The 20,895-nt window shown below is 38.3% G+C and overlaps 1 protein-coding gene across 1 annotated transcript in view; it reads right to left on the bottom strand.

Moving 5' to 3' along the window:
* si (sucrase-isomaltase (alpha-glucosidase)) overlaps positions 1-20,895 on the bottom strand; it is a 41,741-nt gene that overhangs the window by 12,276 nt on the left and 8,570 nt on the right. Inside the window, exons 10-38 of the mRNA XM_056766089.1 lie at positions 18,625-18,750; positions 17,903-18,034; positions 17,673-17,789; positions 15,837-15,950; positions 15,087-15,171; positions 14,884-15,001; positions 14,075-14,246; positions 13,214-13,330; positions 12,638-12,792; positions 12,242-12,326; positions 11,068-11,124; positions 10,340-10,464; positions 9,685-9,773; positions 9,463-9,512; positions 9,177-9,350; positions 8,449-8,592; positions 8,106-8,309; positions 7,781-7,938; positions 6,490-6,658; positions 5,382-5,478; positions 3,715-3,827; positions 3,292-3,417; positions 2,991-3,122; positions 2,662-2,778; positions 1,572-1,634; positions 1,185-1,301; positions 796-886; positions 466-604; positions 240-373 (exon numbers count right to left, since the gene is read on the bottom strand). Of these exons, the coding sequence (XP_056622067.1) occupies positions 240-373; positions 466-604; positions 796-886; positions 1,185-1,301; positions 1,572-1,634; positions 2,662-2,778; positions 2,991-3,122; positions 3,292-3,417; positions 3,715-3,827; positions 5,382-5,478; positions 6,490-6,658; positions 7,781-7,938; positions 8,106-8,309; positions 8,449-8,592; positions 9,177-9,350; positions 9,463-9,512; positions 9,685-9,773; positions 10,340-10,464; positions 11,068-11,124; positions 12,242-12,326; positions 12,638-12,792; positions 13,214-13,330; positions 14,075-14,246; positions 14,884-15,001; positions 15,087-15,171; positions 15,837-15,950; positions 17,673-17,789; positions 17,903-18,034; positions 18,625-18,750 (3,520 nt within the window). The remainder of the gene's footprint in view (positions 1-239; positions 374-465; positions 605-795; positions 887-1,184; positions 1,302-1,571; positions 1,635-2,661; positions 2,779-2,990; positions 3,123-3,291; positions 3,418-3,714; positions 3,828-5,381; positions 5,479-6,489; positions 6,659-7,780; positions 7,939-8,105; positions 8,310-8,448; positions 8,593-9,176; positions 9,351-9,462; positions 9,513-9,684; positions 9,774-10,339; positions 10,465-11,067; positions 11,125-12,241; positions 12,327-12,637; positions 12,793-13,213; positions 13,331-14,074; positions 14,247-14,883; positions 15,002-15,086; positions 15,172-15,836; positions 15,951-17,672; positions 17,790-17,902; positions 18,035-18,624; positions 18,751-20,895) is intronic.

Below are 20,895 nucleotides of genomic sequence, written 5' to 3'. Positions count from 1 at the left end.
AAACAATCAAGCATAACTTAATTCATAACCCAGTGGTTGGGTTTGTCCATTTTTGACAAACTAACGCCAAAATAACCCCAAAAAATGTTTGAGTGTAGATACATTGAAAAAATGGTTAGATAGAATGTTTTCAAACGTAGGCTTGGGTTATGCAGAAGTTCCTTACCATAAGTATAAAAAATCGTAACAGAAAGGCTCATCTCACCAAGCAGGGCTTTCGAATATTTACATACACATACCTACGATGGATTTCAGAAGTTGATTCCAGGAAGAGTAGTTATCTCCGAGCCAATGCCCCGCCCACTGACCACTGGATGGAAACGTTGACCGGGTAATAACGATGCCTCTCTTTCCAGTAACATTAAGCAGAGCACTAAAACGCACCAAAAACAAAATACAAACAACTTTCAATGACAACTGAGCCTGTGAAAACTAAATGTTATAAGGAAGGAAGGTATAACTCACTCAAAAGTGGGTTTCGTGTGAGACCAGCCATACAGATTGTGGACATCGTAATGTTTTACAGGTGTGCCATCGGGAAGGATCTGCTCGCTGTTCATGCAAAGAGTCTTATGGTTCAGACCTCTGTCTTTGGACTCCAGGGCTGAGAAGAGGTCATAGAGACACAAAGAGAAGGTAAGCTACTCAAACTGCTTGGTGTTTTTTAGTGGCTTTCTTAACACATTATTTATTCTTCACCACAAAAGCTATTTATATACTGTACATCTTCTCTCTTCTTTCGTCATAGGTTTCTAGGCATACAGGTCAGGAAACACACATAAGCATTTAACTTACGGGGCATGTACGGAGGATTTTCTAAAAGTGGGTCCCCCAGACAATTCTCCCCGACGGTGCCGTGCACAAAACTGGCTGGCTCGTTCATGTCCTTTAGAAAGCACATCACAATGACTTACAATAGACGAGACAAAACGAATAATAAACAAGATGCCCTTTCTTACATACGTTACTACAAAACACTCTTAGTGGACCCAAACAAGCATCTCATAAAACATGTTGTTTTAGGAATACAGGAATATGTAATATGTATATTACGTGTAACATACTTGCTCATTGGCACACAGACAACAAAAGGTGAAGACAAATGTTCTCAAATGCACTTCACAGACTAGGATATTCTAGAGTTTTATCATCATAATTGATCCCTTTCCAAAAAAAGCACTCACAATCCAAAGGCCGTCAAACTTCAACATTTTGTCGTAAAAATCTTTGATCTCGTTGTGCCACCACGTTGCTGTACTGCTCTTGAAAAAGTCAGGGAATGCCGTGAAGGCCCTAAATTCCTAAAAACAGAAACGCAGAGACAGATGCAATGTTAATAGCCAAGCATGTCCACTTGATGCTGATTGGTTGATACAGATGTGTGTCCAATAAATGCTGAATGGCTGATAGCAGGGTGCCACGCCGTCATCATCTTCATTTTCAATTACATCCCATTGTTCTCATGCTTTTTAGTATGAATGTGAGTAAACAAGTGAAATGATGTCTGGCTCTCTGACTGCAGAGAGATAAAGAGAGAAAATGGATGAAGAGGGAGAGAAATAGATAATTACCTTTACTTGAGTGTCCCAGTCCAAAGAGTTGTCCACAGTCACGTTAGGATAGTCAGGCCAAACCTAAAAAGAGATAAAGAGATTTAGATTAAACTACAACAAAAGTAACCACTGGTGCCAGAGATAACCTCTTAGGGTGCTTTAAAACCCCTTAACTGTCTCTTACTGTCACCGTCCCGTATGCGGGACACCTACGTTTGCGTCAATACTGTGCATGTAATTTCTAATCGAATCATAAGAAACTATATATCATTGGAAAGGTCTAAGACTCTAGAATAAAGATTTCTTGTAGAGATGTTATTTTTTCAAATAATTTATGTACGAAGAGTAATTGTTTCTTCTTTATAAAGAGTGTGCTTAGATTTTTTTATGTCCTTTCACTTGTCGCCATCCTGAATTCGGGACACCCACGTTCGCTTCCATATTTTTGTGAAAATCCTGATCTAATCATGACAAACTATATATCGTTAGAAAAATCAGAGACTCACAAAATACAGTATCAAAATACATTAATCTACAGTGTTTTATAAAATAAAGTATGTAGGAAGTGTAATTGATTCATAAATGACAAGAGTTTGTATCCAAAAAATTGCAGAACGCCTACATTTACTTCAATACTTTGCATGTAAATTCTTATCTTATAATGACAATCATTATATCTTTGGAAAAGCCTAGAATACACATTTGATCAGTGTTTCAAGGAATAATCTACTTAGAAAGTAAAAGCATCTCAATGTCTGTTGTGTTCAAATTTCAGATACAAACTTGATACAACCCTTTGGTGACCATTGGGACTTTGACTTATGAAATTTTGGAGCTGATCCATACATTTTTTAAAGGTTCTTCACAGCAATGTTAGAGAAAAATAATTTTTGGTTCCACAAAGAATAATTTAGTCAAGGGTATTTTAAAGAACCATTTCTTTCTTATCTTTCTATAATCTTAATATTTTTTTTCGCCCAAACTAGACAAAAATGTTCTTCTATGAGATCGTGAAGCACCTTTCTCTTTAAAAGTGTATTGGTCATTGTGGCACAGAGGAAAGACACAGAAGGTGACAGAAAATAAAACAATATTGTGATTGTCATACCTTCCCCCACACAATTTCACTGCTAAGTGCAGGTGGCCATTTAATGAAAACATCTTGGTTTAGCCCACGAGAAAATGGCAGGTATTCTTCTGTCTCATTGCCTGCTATAGCCGGATCCTGAAGAACACAAATAAAACAAAGAGTCTTAATCCTCAGTCCAAATTAATATTCAACAATAATGTTACTGTACATCACATCTGATCTCAAACCCCAAATCAAAATCCTTGAGAATTGCATGTTACTGTATGTTTAGTTTCCCGATATGTCTCTGTCAAATAATTGATATGAATTTTGTGCTCAGAAATCGGCAAAGGAGTTGTGCTTGATACCAAAATGAAGATGAAACGCATTCCCTCCGCCCTCATGTTGTCTACCAGAGCGGGAAGATCCTGGAAGTCGTTTTGGTCCACCGTGAAATCCATCTGCCTCTCCATGTAGTCGATGTCGGCATATTGCACGTCCTTTGTGAACGTAAAAGTCACATTATGATAAAAACCTGATCCTTTTAAGTTTTGAGATGCAAAAAACTCTTTGTTTTGAGTTCATAACATTCCACAGTTCACCAGATTTAGCTTCGCAACATTATGTGTTTGCTGTTCCGTTCATAGAGAGAAAAACGACATGTCTTACGTAAGGAATATTGGCAGCTTTCATTTGACTGTAAAGATCTGCGATCTCCTTATCGTTGGCGTATCCGTAACGACAAAGTTGAAACCCAAGAGACCAATAAGCTGGAAGAACTGGACGACCAATAATCTGTCAAAGAGAAAAAAGCAAATTCTTTGAAATGCCATGAACGATATTGAGATGGCTGAAGGGAATCTAATGGCTCTTCCATCTATGTCACAAGCAGGCTCACTTTGCATAAATATTTATGTTTTTCATTCGTGCATGTGAGTTTATGAATGTTATTTCATGTGTGTTTAGATTGAGTGCACTGTGAGCAATGAGGCAGAGAAACTCCAGCTGCTAAATCTTATCAAGCCAGAAACAACACACACACACACACACACACACACGCTCACAAACAAACACACACAAACACACACAAACCTCAGTGTACTGCCGAACAACTTCTTCTGGAGTCGGTCCCAGCACCATGTAGAAGTCCAAGATACCTCCAACGGTACGGTACGTCAAGGCTGGAGTGGGCTGTAAGGTCACATCTAAGACAAAACATTCACATGAAATGAAGATTCAAGTCATATCAATAAATTAATAAAACCATTTTTTTATGTCCAGCCTAATTATTGTTTAATTTCATGCCCCAGAAGACAACGATATGTTTGAAGAACGTTTTCTAACATTCCCATAACGTTATTAAAACGTTTCTTCCACGAACCAAAGTAAAATTATGTTTTCGTAACATTGTTTAGCATGTTTAGAAATAACCTTAATGCAAGAACGTTTTTTTCTAACTTCCATATAACGTTAATAGAATGTTAGCCAAGTTCTGAGAATGTTTATCAGCATATCATGCTTGCTTTTATTTACTTAGGCGTACTTAAGCAATACTTTAAAATCCCTAAAATCAATATAGAAATACATGTAAATTAAATTAAATTTGAATACTGCTCAGAAGTCAGTACGATAGTCCTTTATACATATTGAACATAATGTGCCCATAGTGTTGCCCATGAAACCACATACACATATATACAATAAATGCAATGAATCTTTTAAAACACTATGGGATGAATACTATGGATAACACAATTTCTATCCCACAATGCACTGGACACAGCTTATGATACCGTCTCTGTAGTTTGTGATTGTAGTCTGTTAGTCAGTATACACCAAAAAGTGCACACAATAAACTTGAAGCAGATATACACTCGATTCAAAAATGTACATTCTTCTTTTTTGCAAACCTCATTGCACATGAAGTGCCTTCATACCACTTTTTGACATCAGCCGAAGCTTATTTTGCTATTTCAGAATGGTATGAGCTTTTTAAAAAGTGTGTCGCACTCTTACTCCCGTGTTAATAGGAAATATTTCAACAGTGGAAAGAGAGCTGCACTTGTCAAAGCATTTCTTGGGGTCTTTAACGTGCCCGAATGCCCGTTCCTCAGTTGGTTTGTGTGAGGTGACTTATTTAATACATCTGCATTCAAACTGAAGGGCCACTGCTTTGATGTTGTTCTTTTGAGCCGGAAAGGTTCAAAGCGATCCTCCCGCTACGAATTCCAGAGCGCTCATTTATTCAACTGCCTGTGTGTTTATGTAAGAAAAGTGCGAGGCTGCGGTTTAATGCAGAATGCTTTCTAAAAGCAAAACTCTTGTATAAATTCCACCGCAGTTCCACCATTATGAGTGAGGACCTCGTATAAAGACCAGAAATAAACCCAACGTCTCTTCAAACAAATGACACACTCTCGTATCAAAAGCTGCTGACAACAGGCTTAGCAAGTGACGTACATGTTAGGATAGTTAAGTTTATGATGCATAAATAGGCAGTAAAAACAATGTTGCAAGACTAATATCACATGTAAAGTAATGGAATCGGCATACAACATTCATTCAGAACAGATAAATGAACAACTATTTGTCTCATCATAGAAAAAAAATGTTCCCAGAAGATTCTAGAAGGTTGTTCAGAATACGGCTGCATGATATTGGAGTAATGTACGATATGTGATTAGTTTGTTCCCTTTGAAGAATACATATTAAAATATTTTATTAAAAAAAGCAAACATAAATGTGTCACATTCTTTTACCCATTGCATTGCTGTTAAGCAGAAGGACTCCGTGAGCATATTTAGATTTTTCTAGAGCCATGTAGTACGGATGGACTCCATAACTGTTCAGCTTTTCCTGTAGAAGAATACAAACAGAAAGACGAAGAATCAGAGTTGGTGATTCACTAACATTTCAGATGTCATCAGTGTTAAACAGACAATTAAGTGTTAATGAGAGAATTTTATGTGGCTTAAAGGAACGAACCCTGCAAATCCCTTCCCTCTGTTTTAATTAACCTCATTACATCTCTCTCTCTCTTTCTTTCTCTGTCCTTGTTCTCTGGGCATTGTGTCATGAAGTGAGTCAGAGAAAAGGTCATTAGCAGTTATAGGATGGATGACTGACAGCCAATCACAGGACGGTAAGTCGGTCACAGTCAAGAGGATGCAAAAACACTTTCTTCAAGATAACTTCAGGGAGCAAACGTACTACCAATCGACTCATTTGCACATGTTTAATATAATCATGTTATTTGAATATATTGATATAAGTCTGCCTATGTATATCTACTGAAGAATTATATTTGTTATTACATTTTCATTCAGGATCTTTAACTATAATTATATTTTATTATAATATAAAATAAAGTACTATAATATATATATTCAAAATAGATACATTGAAGGACAGTTCTGGATAGATTCACAAAGAGTAATAATATAATAAAAAGCAAAAATAATATAGTATTATCAATTGTTACAGATGGACACCTGTAATATTGGTTCACCTTTCCACCGTACAGAAAAAACCTCTCAAGCACATCTAGCCTACACATACAGACAAAGCACCAGGCTCTATGGGTAATCTGCACAATTAGCCATAATGAGATGTGGTACACCCCGGCCCTCGATTTAATGCTTACAATTGACCGAATCTTGACCTCAGTGTCTGAAAAAAAAGAATATTAGCCCGCCGTGATTTTATCAACGCTGCTATGATTAGTGCTGTCAATCGGGTCGGTTAAAGAGGTCAGACTGTAAACTAGGTCTGACTTCAGAAGGATGTATGGATGTGACATGATATATGACACACAAGAAGAGGTAAAACATAAACAAAGACAGCCAGTAAAACATTGGGGATGCTCACCCCTGGAGGTTGGTCTTTAGCAAAGAGGCCGTAGGTGTGAAAGTTGAGGTCATGTTTGTAGGTACCATGCTCAGTTTCACCAAAACCATAGATGTAGTTTGAGGGGAGGCGTGTGGAAATCTGAAGGAACAGTTCGGAGAACGTGAAGCCTGGCACGGCCGAGTCCCATCTGGAGAAAGAGAGAGCCAGCAAATAAAAAGAGGTTGTTGACATCGTTGACACAAAACTGAATCTAAAGCGTCAAATTTTAAATCAATCGACAAAAAAAATCACCTCATGTCATCTGAAAAATAACTTTTAGAAAACGTTTTAAAAGTGCACCATCAGCATGACCAACAACTTTAACAACTTTAACACAAAGCTCGCTTATTTGTGTTTTCTGTTGAATGAATTAATAAAACTGAGACAATAAACAGCTACATTTCTATTAAATAAAAATGGATATTGTTTTATTTTCACCCTGTTGATGAAAACCCAGCACATGCTGGTTAGGTGAACCATGGCAGATGGTTTGTGCTGGTTTAATCTAATCCTGAGCTGGTTTAAGATGGTCTTTAACCAGCTCATGACCAGCTTAAACCAGCTAATTTACATTTACGTACTTGGCAGACACTTTAATGCTAAGCAATTTACATTGCTTTGTACTATACATTTATTTCTGACTATATGCAATCCGGGGATCAAACCCATGACCTTGGCATTGTTAGCGCCATGCTCTTAGCAACAGGAAAGCTCATGATCAGCTTTAACCTGAACATGACCAGCTTAAACCAGCACACAACGATCTTAAACCAGCACACGACCAACTTAAACCAGCTCCTGACCAACTTAAACCAGATCATGACCAGTTTAAACCAGCACATGCCGAGCTTAAACCAGATCATGGCGAGCTTAAACCAGATCATGACCAGCTTAAACCAGCACACGGCCATCTTAAACCAGCACACGGCCATCTTATACCAGCACACGGCCATCTTAAACCAGCACACGGCCATCTTAAACCAGCACACGACCATCTTAAACCAGCTCATGACCAGTTTAAATCAGCACATGACCATCTTAAACCAGCACACGGCCATCTTAAACCAGCACACGACCATCTTAAACCAGCTCATGACCAGTTTAAATCAGCACATGACCAGCTTAAACCAGTACAAACCATCATGCTTGATAACCTACCTAACCAGCATATTCAGTTTTTTCGACAGTGCAATCCATCACTATTCCATTATTATTCAAAAAGCACATCTACAAAAACTCAGTTTCCAAATTAATTCAGGTGTTTACTTACATAGTTTCATTTGTGCTTTTTCTGATCACCTGGATGCCAAATGGTAGGTCACCACTGATTTGGACCCTATAGAGTCTCTTGGCTTCATCTGTCTCTGGTGTGCTTGGTAGCGTGAGGGGCACCGGTACCTCGAAGCGTTTATTGACCGGATCAAAGATCTAGAAGAGTTGGGAAGTCCCTTTAATTCTTATCAAACAATCCTTCAGATGATGTGAACAGAGGTATACTTACCTAGATTCACTTTCAATCTTAAATTCAATCTTAGTCATGCCCGAATGCAAACTCAAAATGAATTTTAGTTTTAAGAAGTAAACTGAATCCTAACCTTCCATCGCAGGCTGTGGCCGCTCAGGTATGTGACTTCTACTCTCAGTTTGTTGATGTCTGCAGATGAAGATCGTGGACTGGGAAAATCGTTATTGCGGTCAAGATCTAATGTCCAGCCGCTTGACGTTTCAAGAAGGTTGCTTGCCTTGTAGCCGTAGGCCGCTGGATAGTAACACCAGGGTTCTTTGGGAATGTCTGAAGGCTGTACGGAGAGATGAAGCAGATAAATGATCCGACCATTTGAAAGCGAAACGTCAAAGCAAAAATAAAATCTGCAGGACATCGGTCAGTAAAGATGTGAATCAAATGCTCTCTTTGACCACAAAATCTCTCTATCTGACCTTCCAGAGGCACCCGCGTTGTTTGCAGTTGGCCTCATTGCTGTCCTCCCCCGGATAGCAGTCAAAGCGCCCGGAACCTTTGATCTCCCAGGTGACGATGTAGTTCTTCCCAAGATCCAGTTTCAGATCCCTCAGATGCATCACCTAGAACACACATTGCAAAGATTTATGTCACCGCAGCAGGGAGTGCACATCACAACCCTACCTACAGTGATGACACCTCAAATGGGCCGTTTAAAGGATGCGGATGACAAACATGACTAACGCCGCTGTGTTTCTCAAAGTCTCTTTGTATTCTACGGTGGACGCCCATAACTCAAAGTGTCTGACTTTAATGCAGCGCGCGTGGTTAAAGAGCAAGGTCCGCATGTCCTGTTGTCATTCCGAGACCTTGAGTTCTGGAAGGAAGCGGTACCCTTCATAATAACCTGATGTGAGTGTGTATCAGTGTGTGTACTTGTGGACCCGTGACAAATTTGATCACGGGGCTTTAAGCATCCCCGGACGCTCCCATGAAAAAACGACGTCCAACTTGGTACACTGGCGGATTACTCTTGTTGAAGTTTCATTTTATGGGCATGGTTTGTAAGTCTCGAGCAACGTTCATATTACGTTGGTTTTATTTTATTCTTTTTTCAGCTCACATGTACTCCAAATGTGAGATGAATTAATCATCATGAATTAAAAATCACATTCATGTGATAATATTATAATGATAATATGATCACCTCTTTGACTGGATCATAGTGAATCTGGGATTCGGTCAGAATAGTCGAAGTGCTTCCCTCTGTCACGAGCACGGCAGCGGGTGAGCCACTGACTCCCATCACAGTAATGTTCTCAAAATGCAGATTGTTTGGATCCGTGTAGCCGTTGTGTAAAACGTTTATTGACAGAATACCCTAAACCAACATAAAGATTAGACATGCTTAATGTTGCTAGTGCACAAAATCTAAGAAATGTTACTGAAAAAATTAAATCAGAAGAGATAAAAATGACATTAGGTGGACCTACATTAACCACATCAAAATGGTAGTGCATGTATGAGCGGGATGAAACAGTTTCTAGAAGGAAAACAAGACAAAATATGTGTTTTTTCGGCATGCAAAAGTACATTTTGGTTTTCTTTGATGTTTGGCGGACATTAAAAAGGATTTTCAGCTGATATTCTTTTTTATTTTTGTTAGAGAAAACTAAACAAAACTTTTAATAATTAGCAAAGACCCCCCAAGATACCTCTGGATTCTCCGTCATCCCAAAATAGTTCTCCTGATGCTCGGCTGTTCTCATCGAGCGCGACGATCAGTCCCATGGGATGAAGACGACTGAGGAAACACACAAGTACTTTTATTACATGAATTCACAACTTTTTAGCAAAAACTAAAGTGCTGGAAGAAAGAAACAGAATCAGGTGGAGTGATGAAAGTATCATGTCTCAAACTCTGACCATACAGCACAGATGGATGAATATTTAATAATTGAATACCTATCAACAGAAAATGTGATGCCTCTGTGTGTGTGTGTGTGTGTGTGTGTGTGTGCGTTTGTGTATGCTATCACTACTTTAAATGCAAGAACACCCCAAAAAGATATCTGCGAGTATATATCAAGATGTTAAAAAATATAAAAATGCCACCATCACATTTCCAATGTGAGCATGACCATGATGCGTGGTTTTTAGTCCATGATTCTGATATTGATCGATCACTGGTGTCGATAATATGGTACGGTATATAAAGACAGTTTTAAATATCATGTACTGAAAGTTACAATGGTGATCATCATTCTAGACATACTGCATAAGACAATATAAGCAGCTGTTGTTAAATGTCAGCTGGATTAAGTATAATATGTATGGAGCGAGGATGTCTATCAGTATTTCAGAAGTCACCTGTATGTGGTTGTGACGTCTGGTCGTTGCACTGGCAGAATGGCTCCGCCTCTCAGGTGTAAACCCAGTTTATCAGCGGGCAGGTACATGTCAACAATCTGCTTGCGTTCTGTGATCTTTGTTTCCTAAAATGCAAAACATAATATGTTCATACTAGTAAACATAGGTTCTTTATTATTCAGTATTCTTTATTCCAAAGCCTAACACACTGATAGAGTAAAGCTTGCACCAATACAATTATTTTTGATTACAGTAAAACAAAACTCGTACAAAATTTACAGCATATTTTTAGTAAGGGAGATCACTGCCTTACAAATCTCTCTCTCATGCACACGCGCGCACACACAGTGTAAATAATTCAGTCCAGATAGATCCAATCAGATTCCATGAGTCCTTTCTCCACCCAACAGCATCTGCTGGGATCACTCAAGACCTTCTTTGTCAATTACAGTTACTATACTCGACTAGTTCTGAGATTCACAACACATGGCCGCATGGGAGGCACTGATCACAGATCAGCTAATCTGGCACTGACAGGACTCTAGACCTAAACATAAACCACCCGAGGAACATAGGCCAACGTACTCCAGACTTGGTTTTAATAAAGAATAACACATTTGAATAAATTCCTGAATGCAATTAATGAGATGACTTTTGTGACAATGACTTTACAGTATCCCTTGTGAGTTTGTTTACAGTGTCCAAAAACAAATACTGGATGGTCTTACCGTCTCAAAATCGTACCAGATGGCATCTGGGATATAAGCTCTCACTCTGTCAACACCCTGAAATTTAAAGAAAACAGGAAAACAGAGGCTTTGTTAAAGATGTAAATGCATATCTGTGCTATCTTTAAACGTTGTAAGAAATCATGACGGACATTATTCGGATGAATTACTAATGAGTGTCATTCATTAAACTAATTGGCAGGCCATCGAGGGCAATGATTCTGGAGCTGATATCTCAGTAGCTTAAAGTAGAGATAGAGAGAGATATTCAGTGAATAATTATGGAGAGAAAATAAAAGAAACTAACAGGAAGAGAAACATCAAACAAAAATAGAGATGGATCGTCCTTTGCATGAAAGAAGAAACTGTACATTTTAGATGATGTCACTCAAATGTGATATTCAGATCAACCTATAAAAGCAACCGACTTATATTTTTTGTAAAAGAAATTTGCATCGTCAGTTTTGAGAAACAGCAAGTATCACTTTTGACCAATCTGTTGTTTATCTAAGAATTCAGAAGCATCTTGACTTCCGCAGCAGTGACTTCCAGGGTTCAACGATGAGCAATAACATCTGAACGCTCAAAAATACAAAAAAATGCAAAACTGTTGAGTAGTTCAATGTTTGGCAAGTCACATGTCAGTGTCATGAACCAAAATCATGTTTTCCCACATTGCAATATGTTTAAATGCACCTGTTTTACCTTCCATTCTTTCCAGAAGGTCTAATGATCATCATAATCTTTCATGTGACTCACGCACCAAGGGTTTACATCACACAGAGCTCTCTAAAGAATTGAACAACCCCGGCGTTTGTATCGACGTGCATGCATCATCATTCTCCAAACAGACTTTTTCTGTATCCTCGCAGGAAACGCTTTGAACAGCAAGAGCTTTCTCGGTCATATCCTCGATAAAACGCAAGAAACCACATTAGAGCGTTCCAACGATTCATCACCCATTTTCACATGACGGCAATCTATATTCAGTACTCATTTTTTCATAATGAGGTCAATGATCTAATTAGAAAGCGAGAAAAAAAGAGATGAAAATGAGTGGAAAAAAGAACAAAGTACCATCTTTGTCTCATTTGTCCCAGATGAGGTCATTGCTATTGGCGTGCAGTAAGCTTCCTGTGGTGTCGACACTATGTGTGTGTGTGTGTGTACTCACAGGGTCCAGCACAGGTGTGATGAGCAGGTGGGCTCCCCACAGGAACTGGCGGTCCACTGTCCAGGTCGCACTGTCCGAGAAGAACCTACACAAGAGGAAACATGTTGTTTGTCATATAACAAATACGTTGCAGTTCAATTCCAGAAGCTGATTGGTCAGTATCAGTAGCCGTGACATATGCATTTGAAACACCGGTTCACCAGCTTCTATGACAAATCATTTTAATTGTTTCCAGAATTTAAGAGAAATATATGGCACAAGGTATACTGAAAAAAGGTACCCTTCCTAAAGTTTGCACTTGTTTTATACATTAGCAATCTTATGTATCAAGTCCATGAAAACATGACCGATGGCTGTTTGTAGAATCTGAAGTCGGTGAAACGGTTTCACACTCACTCGTGCATCATGGGCCGCACTACGGTCTTCCCGTTGACATGAGCATCGAAGAAGAGCGTGTAGAGGTAAGGCAGGAGGGAGTATCTGATGTTCAGGTAATGTTTGGAGGTCTTCACCAAGAGTGAGTCAGCGCCGTATGATGCAGGATCCTGAGGCTGTTACAGGCACATGGATCAAAGAATAACGTGAGAGAACTGAAGTGTGAGAAATGGATTTTACTGTGTGGATACTGATAATACGTTCATCGTGGCAAAGACCCATCGGTCCCGCAGACAGCCGTGGAATGATTACTCTCCGACTAAAAGGTCAAATCTTATTCATCTAATTTCACCGAGAATATCATTTTCCATTCATCCTCATTTGCCCTCTCAAACTCTCGCTCCAGAGGTCTGATTGCTTCTCTCACGCCAATCTCGCAATAATGATTAGGGAAATAAATCTTCTACAAATAGCATTTAAAGAGAGAGGACACGTTTGTAATTCTAAGCACCGCCGTGGGTCCTGAAACACGTTGGAAACGAAGACGTTTGGAGCGTTAATATTGAATGTTTGTCGTATTTAAAGTGCAGGACGTACTTTGTAATATTGGGCGTTGTGGTTGCGGCTGAAAGGGTAGAAGGCGCCGACTTGCATCCAACGTCTGCATAGCTCTTCAGGACTGTCGTCGAAGAATCCACAGATGTCAGCACCAATCTGCAAAAGGAAAAAAACTGTGTTAAATAAAGTACAGAGATAAAACACGCGAATGAGATCTCTTAATGTCTCATGGAGATTAAATGGAGATCAACTGAGGAAATTAGCTAATGTCTCTGCCTCGAAGGAAATCACTTCTGAAATCTCTTATTCTGTTTACTGGAAGCATTTAAAAAACATCACTGTAAAAAAATCCTTTAAAAAAACGATAAAGTACTGGCAGAAAATTCACAGTATTTTGTGGACATTTACGTTAATGCTAAAATGTAATTTAATGAGTGAATTTCTCAAACAAATTTGATCGACTAAAAATGTTTTAACTAATTTTAAGCCTTTTTATTTATCTGATGAATTTCAAGAACATTTTTTGGGATTTTTCCGCACTGTATATATTCTAAGGCAGTAAGATAATGAAGATAACAAAACAATTTCCACATTTCACGCAATGCAACGCCCCATGATTCCGGATACAGCGATAGAGGCACATGCTTACATTGTCCATCCTATGATAAATTCATTGGATGTGACTGTTGAGTGGGTCAGTCAATGTTAATTCAATTCAGACTGGAACACCGGTCCAAAGCGCCCATTCAATATCTCATTGCATTTCATGGAAACTCAATCAAATACAGTGTTTGAAACCTTCCAATGTCTCTCAGTGTGACTGTTGTGTGTTTTTAAGAAAGACTACAATCAATGAAAAAGATATCCGTTTGGATGTGCGTTGTAAAAGGAGGCGCTTACGTAAGGGATTCCGAACAGGTTAAACTCCAGCATGCCGGGAATGGCCCACTTAATATCATTCCAGTTGGCGGCGTTGTCGCCCAGCCAGTGCCCCGCGTATTTGCCCACCCCGGGGAAGGAGGAACGGGTGAAAACCATGGAACGTTTGTTCCCAAACACGCTTTTTGACGCCCTGGAAGCAAAATGAAAACAGAGTTAACAAGAGCGTTGGCACAGCAATACAAGGGTAGCGACATCAATGAGAAAACTATAAAAGCTCTGTGCCAACATAGAGGGGGCCCAGAAATCCATAGAGGTGTTACACAGTCAGGAGTTACGTGGGAGTTACGCTGTGAGCGAATCAAAGAAGAGAGAGGGTGCGTAAAAAAGAGCGAAACGAATCAATGAGGTAGAAATTACAAGATGAGTAAAGACTTCCTGCTGAAAATGAAGGAAGCAAATAAGGAGATTGAATGATGCTGCTCGAGCCCTCTTGACCCCCTTTGAAGAAGACATCTTGCCATTCGACAGCGCTGGCCGTTCGTGAGTCACTTCTCAGGCAGCTCGACTCACCACCGCTGTGAGTTTGACTCAGAACTGTCATTCTGTCCTGCTTTACATTCATCAAACTCACTTGTCAGAGCGACATAAGTGCGAATTCCAAACTTTTATCATTAACTTCTCCCTTCAAGAGGAGCACGCTAATGTTGCTCTTCACAAGAAATAAAAAGCTTGATGTTCTTACGCGTCGAAACTGTACACCAATCATAGCACAGAATTTTAACCCAGAGAGTCCTTAAAGGTACAGTAGCAAAAACAACAGCGCTTACTTTTCTGTGGCCAGGACCATGGAGTATCCATAGAGACTGTGGACATCATAGTGGTTCCCCCATGTTTGCTTGGCATCCATACACAAGGTCTTACTGTACAGGACTCCATCAAGAATATCTTTACAGTTAACCAGAAAACAAACGTTAGGTGATGTGCAAATACGAGCTGATGAAATGTTGTCGTCGATGCGTTTAGGACTCACGTGGGGTGTACGGAGGGTAGTTGAGGTTGTTAACAGCGCAGCCTTTGTTGGATCCCTTCACAAAACTGGCAATCTCATTCATGTCCTTGAAAACAAAACAAGAAGTTTAGCTCTCCCTAAAGCGAACCGTATTGAGATTAGAAGACACCATCCTTGAATAAAGCAGTGGAAGTAAAAGCGCGGTAGTGTGCGACTTTATTTTCTTTAACTGGGATTGATTAGATTGTGGAGCAGCACTGGGGCTTGACTGGACTGTGAGTTTGCAGTGGATTGTGGGGGATTTACTCTTGCGGAACACAGTGAGCACAAACGTCTGAAGAGGTTTTTTGACCGGAATGTGGAAGCTAAAGAACAACTTCACCCTTGAGAGCGTCACCGTGTATACCAATTACATTAGGAAATCTATTAACAATAGCCTGAACAGAGAAACGTTGTTGTTTCAAAGGCAGAACAATGTATTATTATTTAAATAAACTAGTACAAACTTTTTCTTGGAATAACATGCACCGAATCAATAAAACCAAGTAAATATTATGGATTCACATATGATGTTGACAATAAATCTACATTTTATTCATCAGTGTGAATCTAAACCTAGAAATGATCCTCTGGATCTTGATTTATAGGTGTCCATACACTGACCTATAAGGTATTGAATTGGGAAGACTCCTATATTGCACGTGACCTTTTATGACCTTTCGTTTATGTAAATGATTAGGTTCAATATTGGGTCACGTGGAAATTACTTACAATCCAAAGAGCATCATGCTTGACCTCCTTGTAGAACCGCTCTATTTCATCAACCCACCAATCAATGCAGGCCTGGTTAGTGTAGTCGGGAAACAAGGTTTCACCTGGCCACACCTGAGAGAATAGAATAGAAAGTTTGAGAGGAGAGAAGTCAAAAATACAGAATAAGAATGAATGTTCTCACAGTCATCCACAGTTAATATCTTTTCCAGCACTTTCACAAAATGTCCCTACAGAAATGTTATGAATTCATGTGGAATTTGAGTCTGCTTTGACTTAGGAATTCACGCCTTAAAAAACTCATTTTCACAATTATTGTTTTGTTACATAAATTTCAGTTTAATATTTTGGTGACACTTTCCTTGAAGCATGTATGTATAATGCATAATTTTAAAGCATTGTAATGCACCTTTTAATGCATCGTAATGTCTTATAAATAATTGTCATTACAGTTAAGACATTATAACACTTAGCAATTCATTGTTACACTACAGATTTTAAATTGGTTATACTTCTTTACAACTACATATAATGCATAACAACACACATTATGAAGAATTATAATGCATTTAACCCTTTAATAACGCATTATACAAACATGCTACAAAGGAAAGTGTTACCAATATTTTTAGTAGTTTCTCTCTCGATTATAAATAACACAGAATAGTTTACATCTGAAAATAATTACTTTAGGTTTAGGGGTAAATGTGACCTGTACTGTACATTAAACAGGTCACAGAACAAACGTGTCTTCTTTTTTCTGTTTACAAGCTCCTGGCATTTCCATTATTTTCTCTCTTGCTCTCTTTAAGCTGAGCTCTGAGTCGCACGTAAGCATGATATTAAACAAATGCAAAATCAATGCAAACATTGACCTGAAATAAAACCATAAAAAAGCAATTAGCATCCGCTGTGTCTAATCGGCTTTATAATCATTAGTCAACATTATCGCCATGTGATAGTATGTGTCTTATTGCCCTGCGGAGTGGAATAATCTCATAAACTCAAGGTTACAGATGGAAACATAATGGCAACCATCGATCACATGGCCGGTTAGAAAGCTTGAGACAAACTTTGTGTCAATTTATTCAATGTGCTTTCTTTTCTTGATCGACGTGATTATATCTAGTCTTCCTGCTCAACGCATTCAATTCAAGTTTTTTTTATTACAATGTAAATAATGTGGGGCTGCCCTAAAGATTTCAATGTTCAATTTTTAATCTTGAATTGACTCGAGTTGAAATTCCTTACATTATTTTTGCATGATTAAGTAATGTAAAAATATTCATTATAATTGTAATTTATTCAGCACTTCATCTATGAGAAAAAATGAAGAGACTTACCATGTTAAATTAAAATGTTTTTTTTCTTCTGAAAACTACAACATTTCTCCAGAATTCAAAATGCAAATGTATATATATTTTTGCAGACAACTGAGACATGACAAACTAGTCAAAACAACAAGAAAAATGCTAATCTTGAATACTACATTGAAAAGTTCATATTGATGTTTAACAATACAATAAAGCCTTTTCATGTTTAACATGAATTTATTAAATATCAGTTCAAAAATGAATATAGGAACTAGTCACTTTCATGCATCTTTGCACTTTTCAACATGCGGGTTTTAGTAATTTTGTCATTTTCTGAGGTTTGTTTTTGTTTAAATTCGACAGACATTAGACCAAACTTCAAACAACACAAGGCGAAATGATGATTAAAGACAAAACCAAAATGATCTTTATTTTTGTTGCATAAAGCCAACGTTATGCCATGATAATGTGAGAAGAATTCCATTATACCGTAACAGCTGGAAGAACTCTTGGAAGAACTTACCTCACCCACCAGGGGTGTTACACCATCTGCTTCAGTGACCCAAACTTTAGAATTCTTCCCCCTGACGAGTGTCTCATACGACCCATTCACCCTTTGACTTGTGGCCACAGCAGGGTCCTATGACAACGAATACATTTCACTCAACTTAGATACAAACAGTGTAACCAAGGAGTCAAATGTCAAAAAATTGTCCCAACGTTATATAAAACATCCCAGTAAAACTGGCTCACCAGTATGATGATGTACTTTTGTCCCTTCGCATGCATATAGTCGGCAAATTGAGGAAGGTCTTTAAACTTTACCATATCATAGGTAAAGATCTTTTTATCTTCCATGTAGTCAATATCGGTGTACTGGACATCCTGAAACACACAACAGATGTAAGAGCCTCCACATGGTTCAACAGTAAGAGATCTTGGTTTTCATTCAGGTGTCCTGGGTTTGACTCCTGCTTTATTCTAAGCCCTTTACATTGATCGTGTACCTGTATAATGACAGTCAACAGCTGAAATGTTGATTTCATCTAAACTTCTACTCTAGAATAAGCATCCTCGGCTCTGATGGTGGTTAAGGCCTGTTTAGCATGCTAGCATCGTAGCCGCTCCGTTGTCTGCTCTGAATTTTCTGGAAGGCTCGACTTCCATCAGCCATAAGCAGATGGTGAGATTCTCCTGCCAGTAATTTGCTGATGCTAATCAGATGGAGATGCAATATCCTGACATGCTAATGCCCTTTTTGTTCAAATTACATCAAACGTCGAGCTCCGATGCCTCTTTCGGCAATTAAAGCCACACCATCATCCGCTAAACTTTTCAAACTGTGTATTTAGGTGAAGTTAACATATTTGGAGTCATTCTTTATGAATAAGTCTTTGTTCTGCACTTTTGATGTATTGGGTGTCACCATGTTGTGTAGAACAGAGATTGAAGCTCTTTTAGTCCCTGCAACTTACATATGGCAGGCCGACCTGTCGGTTCCTCTCCACGGTTCTTTTCACTTCCTCCAGGCTTCCGTAGTCCCAGCGAGAGAGCTGGAAGCCCAGAGACCAGTATGGAGGGATGAAGGGTCTGCCAATCAGCTGGATACATATGAAATACTGTTAGACACACTGAACATCACAGAACTTAAAAGCTTCATTTAGATTATTTAACTTCATCGATGAAGTACTTCACACATGTTCAAATGAATGAACTGTTGGTTGTGGAATGTAAAAAATATGTTCTGAATAACTTTTTATATCTGGGTGTAAGTTTAAGTATTTTAACAGGAAAACCAAGAAACTAGCATTGATATGTTAAATCGATTGACAGGTAGAACTGTCTTTTATCATTATCATACAACAATTCTTGACTATACATCTTTCATCACAATTTTAAAGAATTAGAAATATTGAAAGCCATTCTAGGGCAAGAATGTCTACAAATCTACAAAATGTGAAGAAATGTAAAATTCAAATGTAACACGTTATATGGGATTCATTTCATTCATATAACTTTTATAATTCTTATAATTTGCTGTGACAGATAAATTGAAGTATTAAGATACAAAAACTTAAATAGGGTTTGAACTCTGAAATGTTTCATAGCAACAATTTTGTCAGGAAACTTTTGATCAGATGGTCTCACAAGAATACCACTTGTAATATGTCATTACAAATCTAAGGAAACATCAGACGGTATTGCAGAATGACGTATAAATGCAACATTAAAGTTTATTATGTTTCAGGAGAAGAATTCTGAACACAGTCTATTCAAACCGGCTTCATAAAAGCATTACTCTCTAAATGTGAATTTTCTGGTGCTTTACAGAGAGGTCGGTGAGGTATATATCGAGGGTCATGAAAGTGTACTTAGATTTTAACCACTGTTGAAAGAATCAGCAAATTCTGTGTTGGGTATGTTTTGATACTGGTTGGCTGGTTTGTGCTGGTTTAAGATGGTCAAATGCTGGTGTAAGCTGGTCTTGTGCTGGTCCAAGCTGAGGCATGTTCAAGCTTTGCAACGTTTTGTCAGGGTTGAATGCAGCCCAGATTAAACCATCACATGACCAGCTAAGGCCCAGCACATGACCAGTTTAGACCAGCATGTGACCAGCTTAAACAAGTACAAACCAGCAAACCAGCATCAAAACATACCTGACCCAGCATATGCTGTTTTTTCAACAGGGACACTCTTGTGTATGTCTAAATGTCATTGCATTAGATTACAAAATATCAAAACAAGTGGCATCTGCTAACAAATGTTGCTTAAGAATGACCTCTGAACCAACTCTACACAATAAAATTGCATTTGCTTTTTCCCAACTGGTGTCGATATGATTTTTAGTTGATGTATTAAGTCAGTGGGTTCATCACATTAGCTATGGACCAGTGACGTTTGAAAACAGGTAAAAGCACATTTATGTAATAAATTAAAATGTCGTATATTAAAGTTTGAATTGTTCAAAATTAAAGCCGACTTTTTTGGCGTCCTGAATTGTTTATAGGTTAAGAACAGGGCTCGTATTTTTAAAGCTTAAAATCGATTCAGGACCAATCTGAGAGAAACTCTGAGCAAGGAAAAGACAAAAACAGTCATCTCAGTGAGGAGGCGGTGCTGAACCGTGCTATGTATGACGCAGTCTTTAACAGACTGTGATTGGTTGTTTGATCAAAGGAAAAAAAGAGCGCATTTAAGTATTGGGTCATAAGTGTGAAATTGCAAAAGTCTTTTTTATGTTTTAGCGTACTCACAAGCACTATATATATATACTGTATATATATATATATATATATATATTTCCTTTTTTTTTCTCCATGCTGTTAATGTTAGAAGGTTAATAATCAAAGGTAATCCAAGATAATCAAAGTTTGAACACACACACACACACAAAAAAAAAAAAAAAATCTGATCAAAATTGAAGTAATTTGGAACTTGTCATGCATTGCATCACATTTCTTCTCACGTTTCGTGTTTCGTCCATTTTCGCTGCTGCTAAAGAAACTCAAGTCTCTTAAAAGTCCTTCTCGCTGCCCCTAAAATTTTACAACCTTAAGAGCTCTTTTAGGGGTTAAGATGATTAATAAATTACTTTTATCTTTACTAGGATCTTTCGTTTAATTCTGAGGGGAAACGCACACATTTCTAAGTATTTTCTTAGAATTTTGTCACTAGGAACAACTCTTTTCGCAAAGATTTTTCATGAATACGGCCCAGGTCTTCCTAGCCAGGCATTATCTTAAACC

This window comes from Triplophysa dalaica, chromosome 14, assembly GCF_015846415.1.
Source record: "Triplophysa dalaica isolate WHDGS20190420 chromosome 14, ASM1584641v1, whole genome shotgun sequence".
NCBI lineage: Eukaryota > Metazoa > Chordata > Actinopteri > Cypriniformes > Nemacheilidae > Triplophysa > Triplophysa dalaica.
This window is presented reverse-complemented; position numbering and strand designations above follow the sequence as displayed.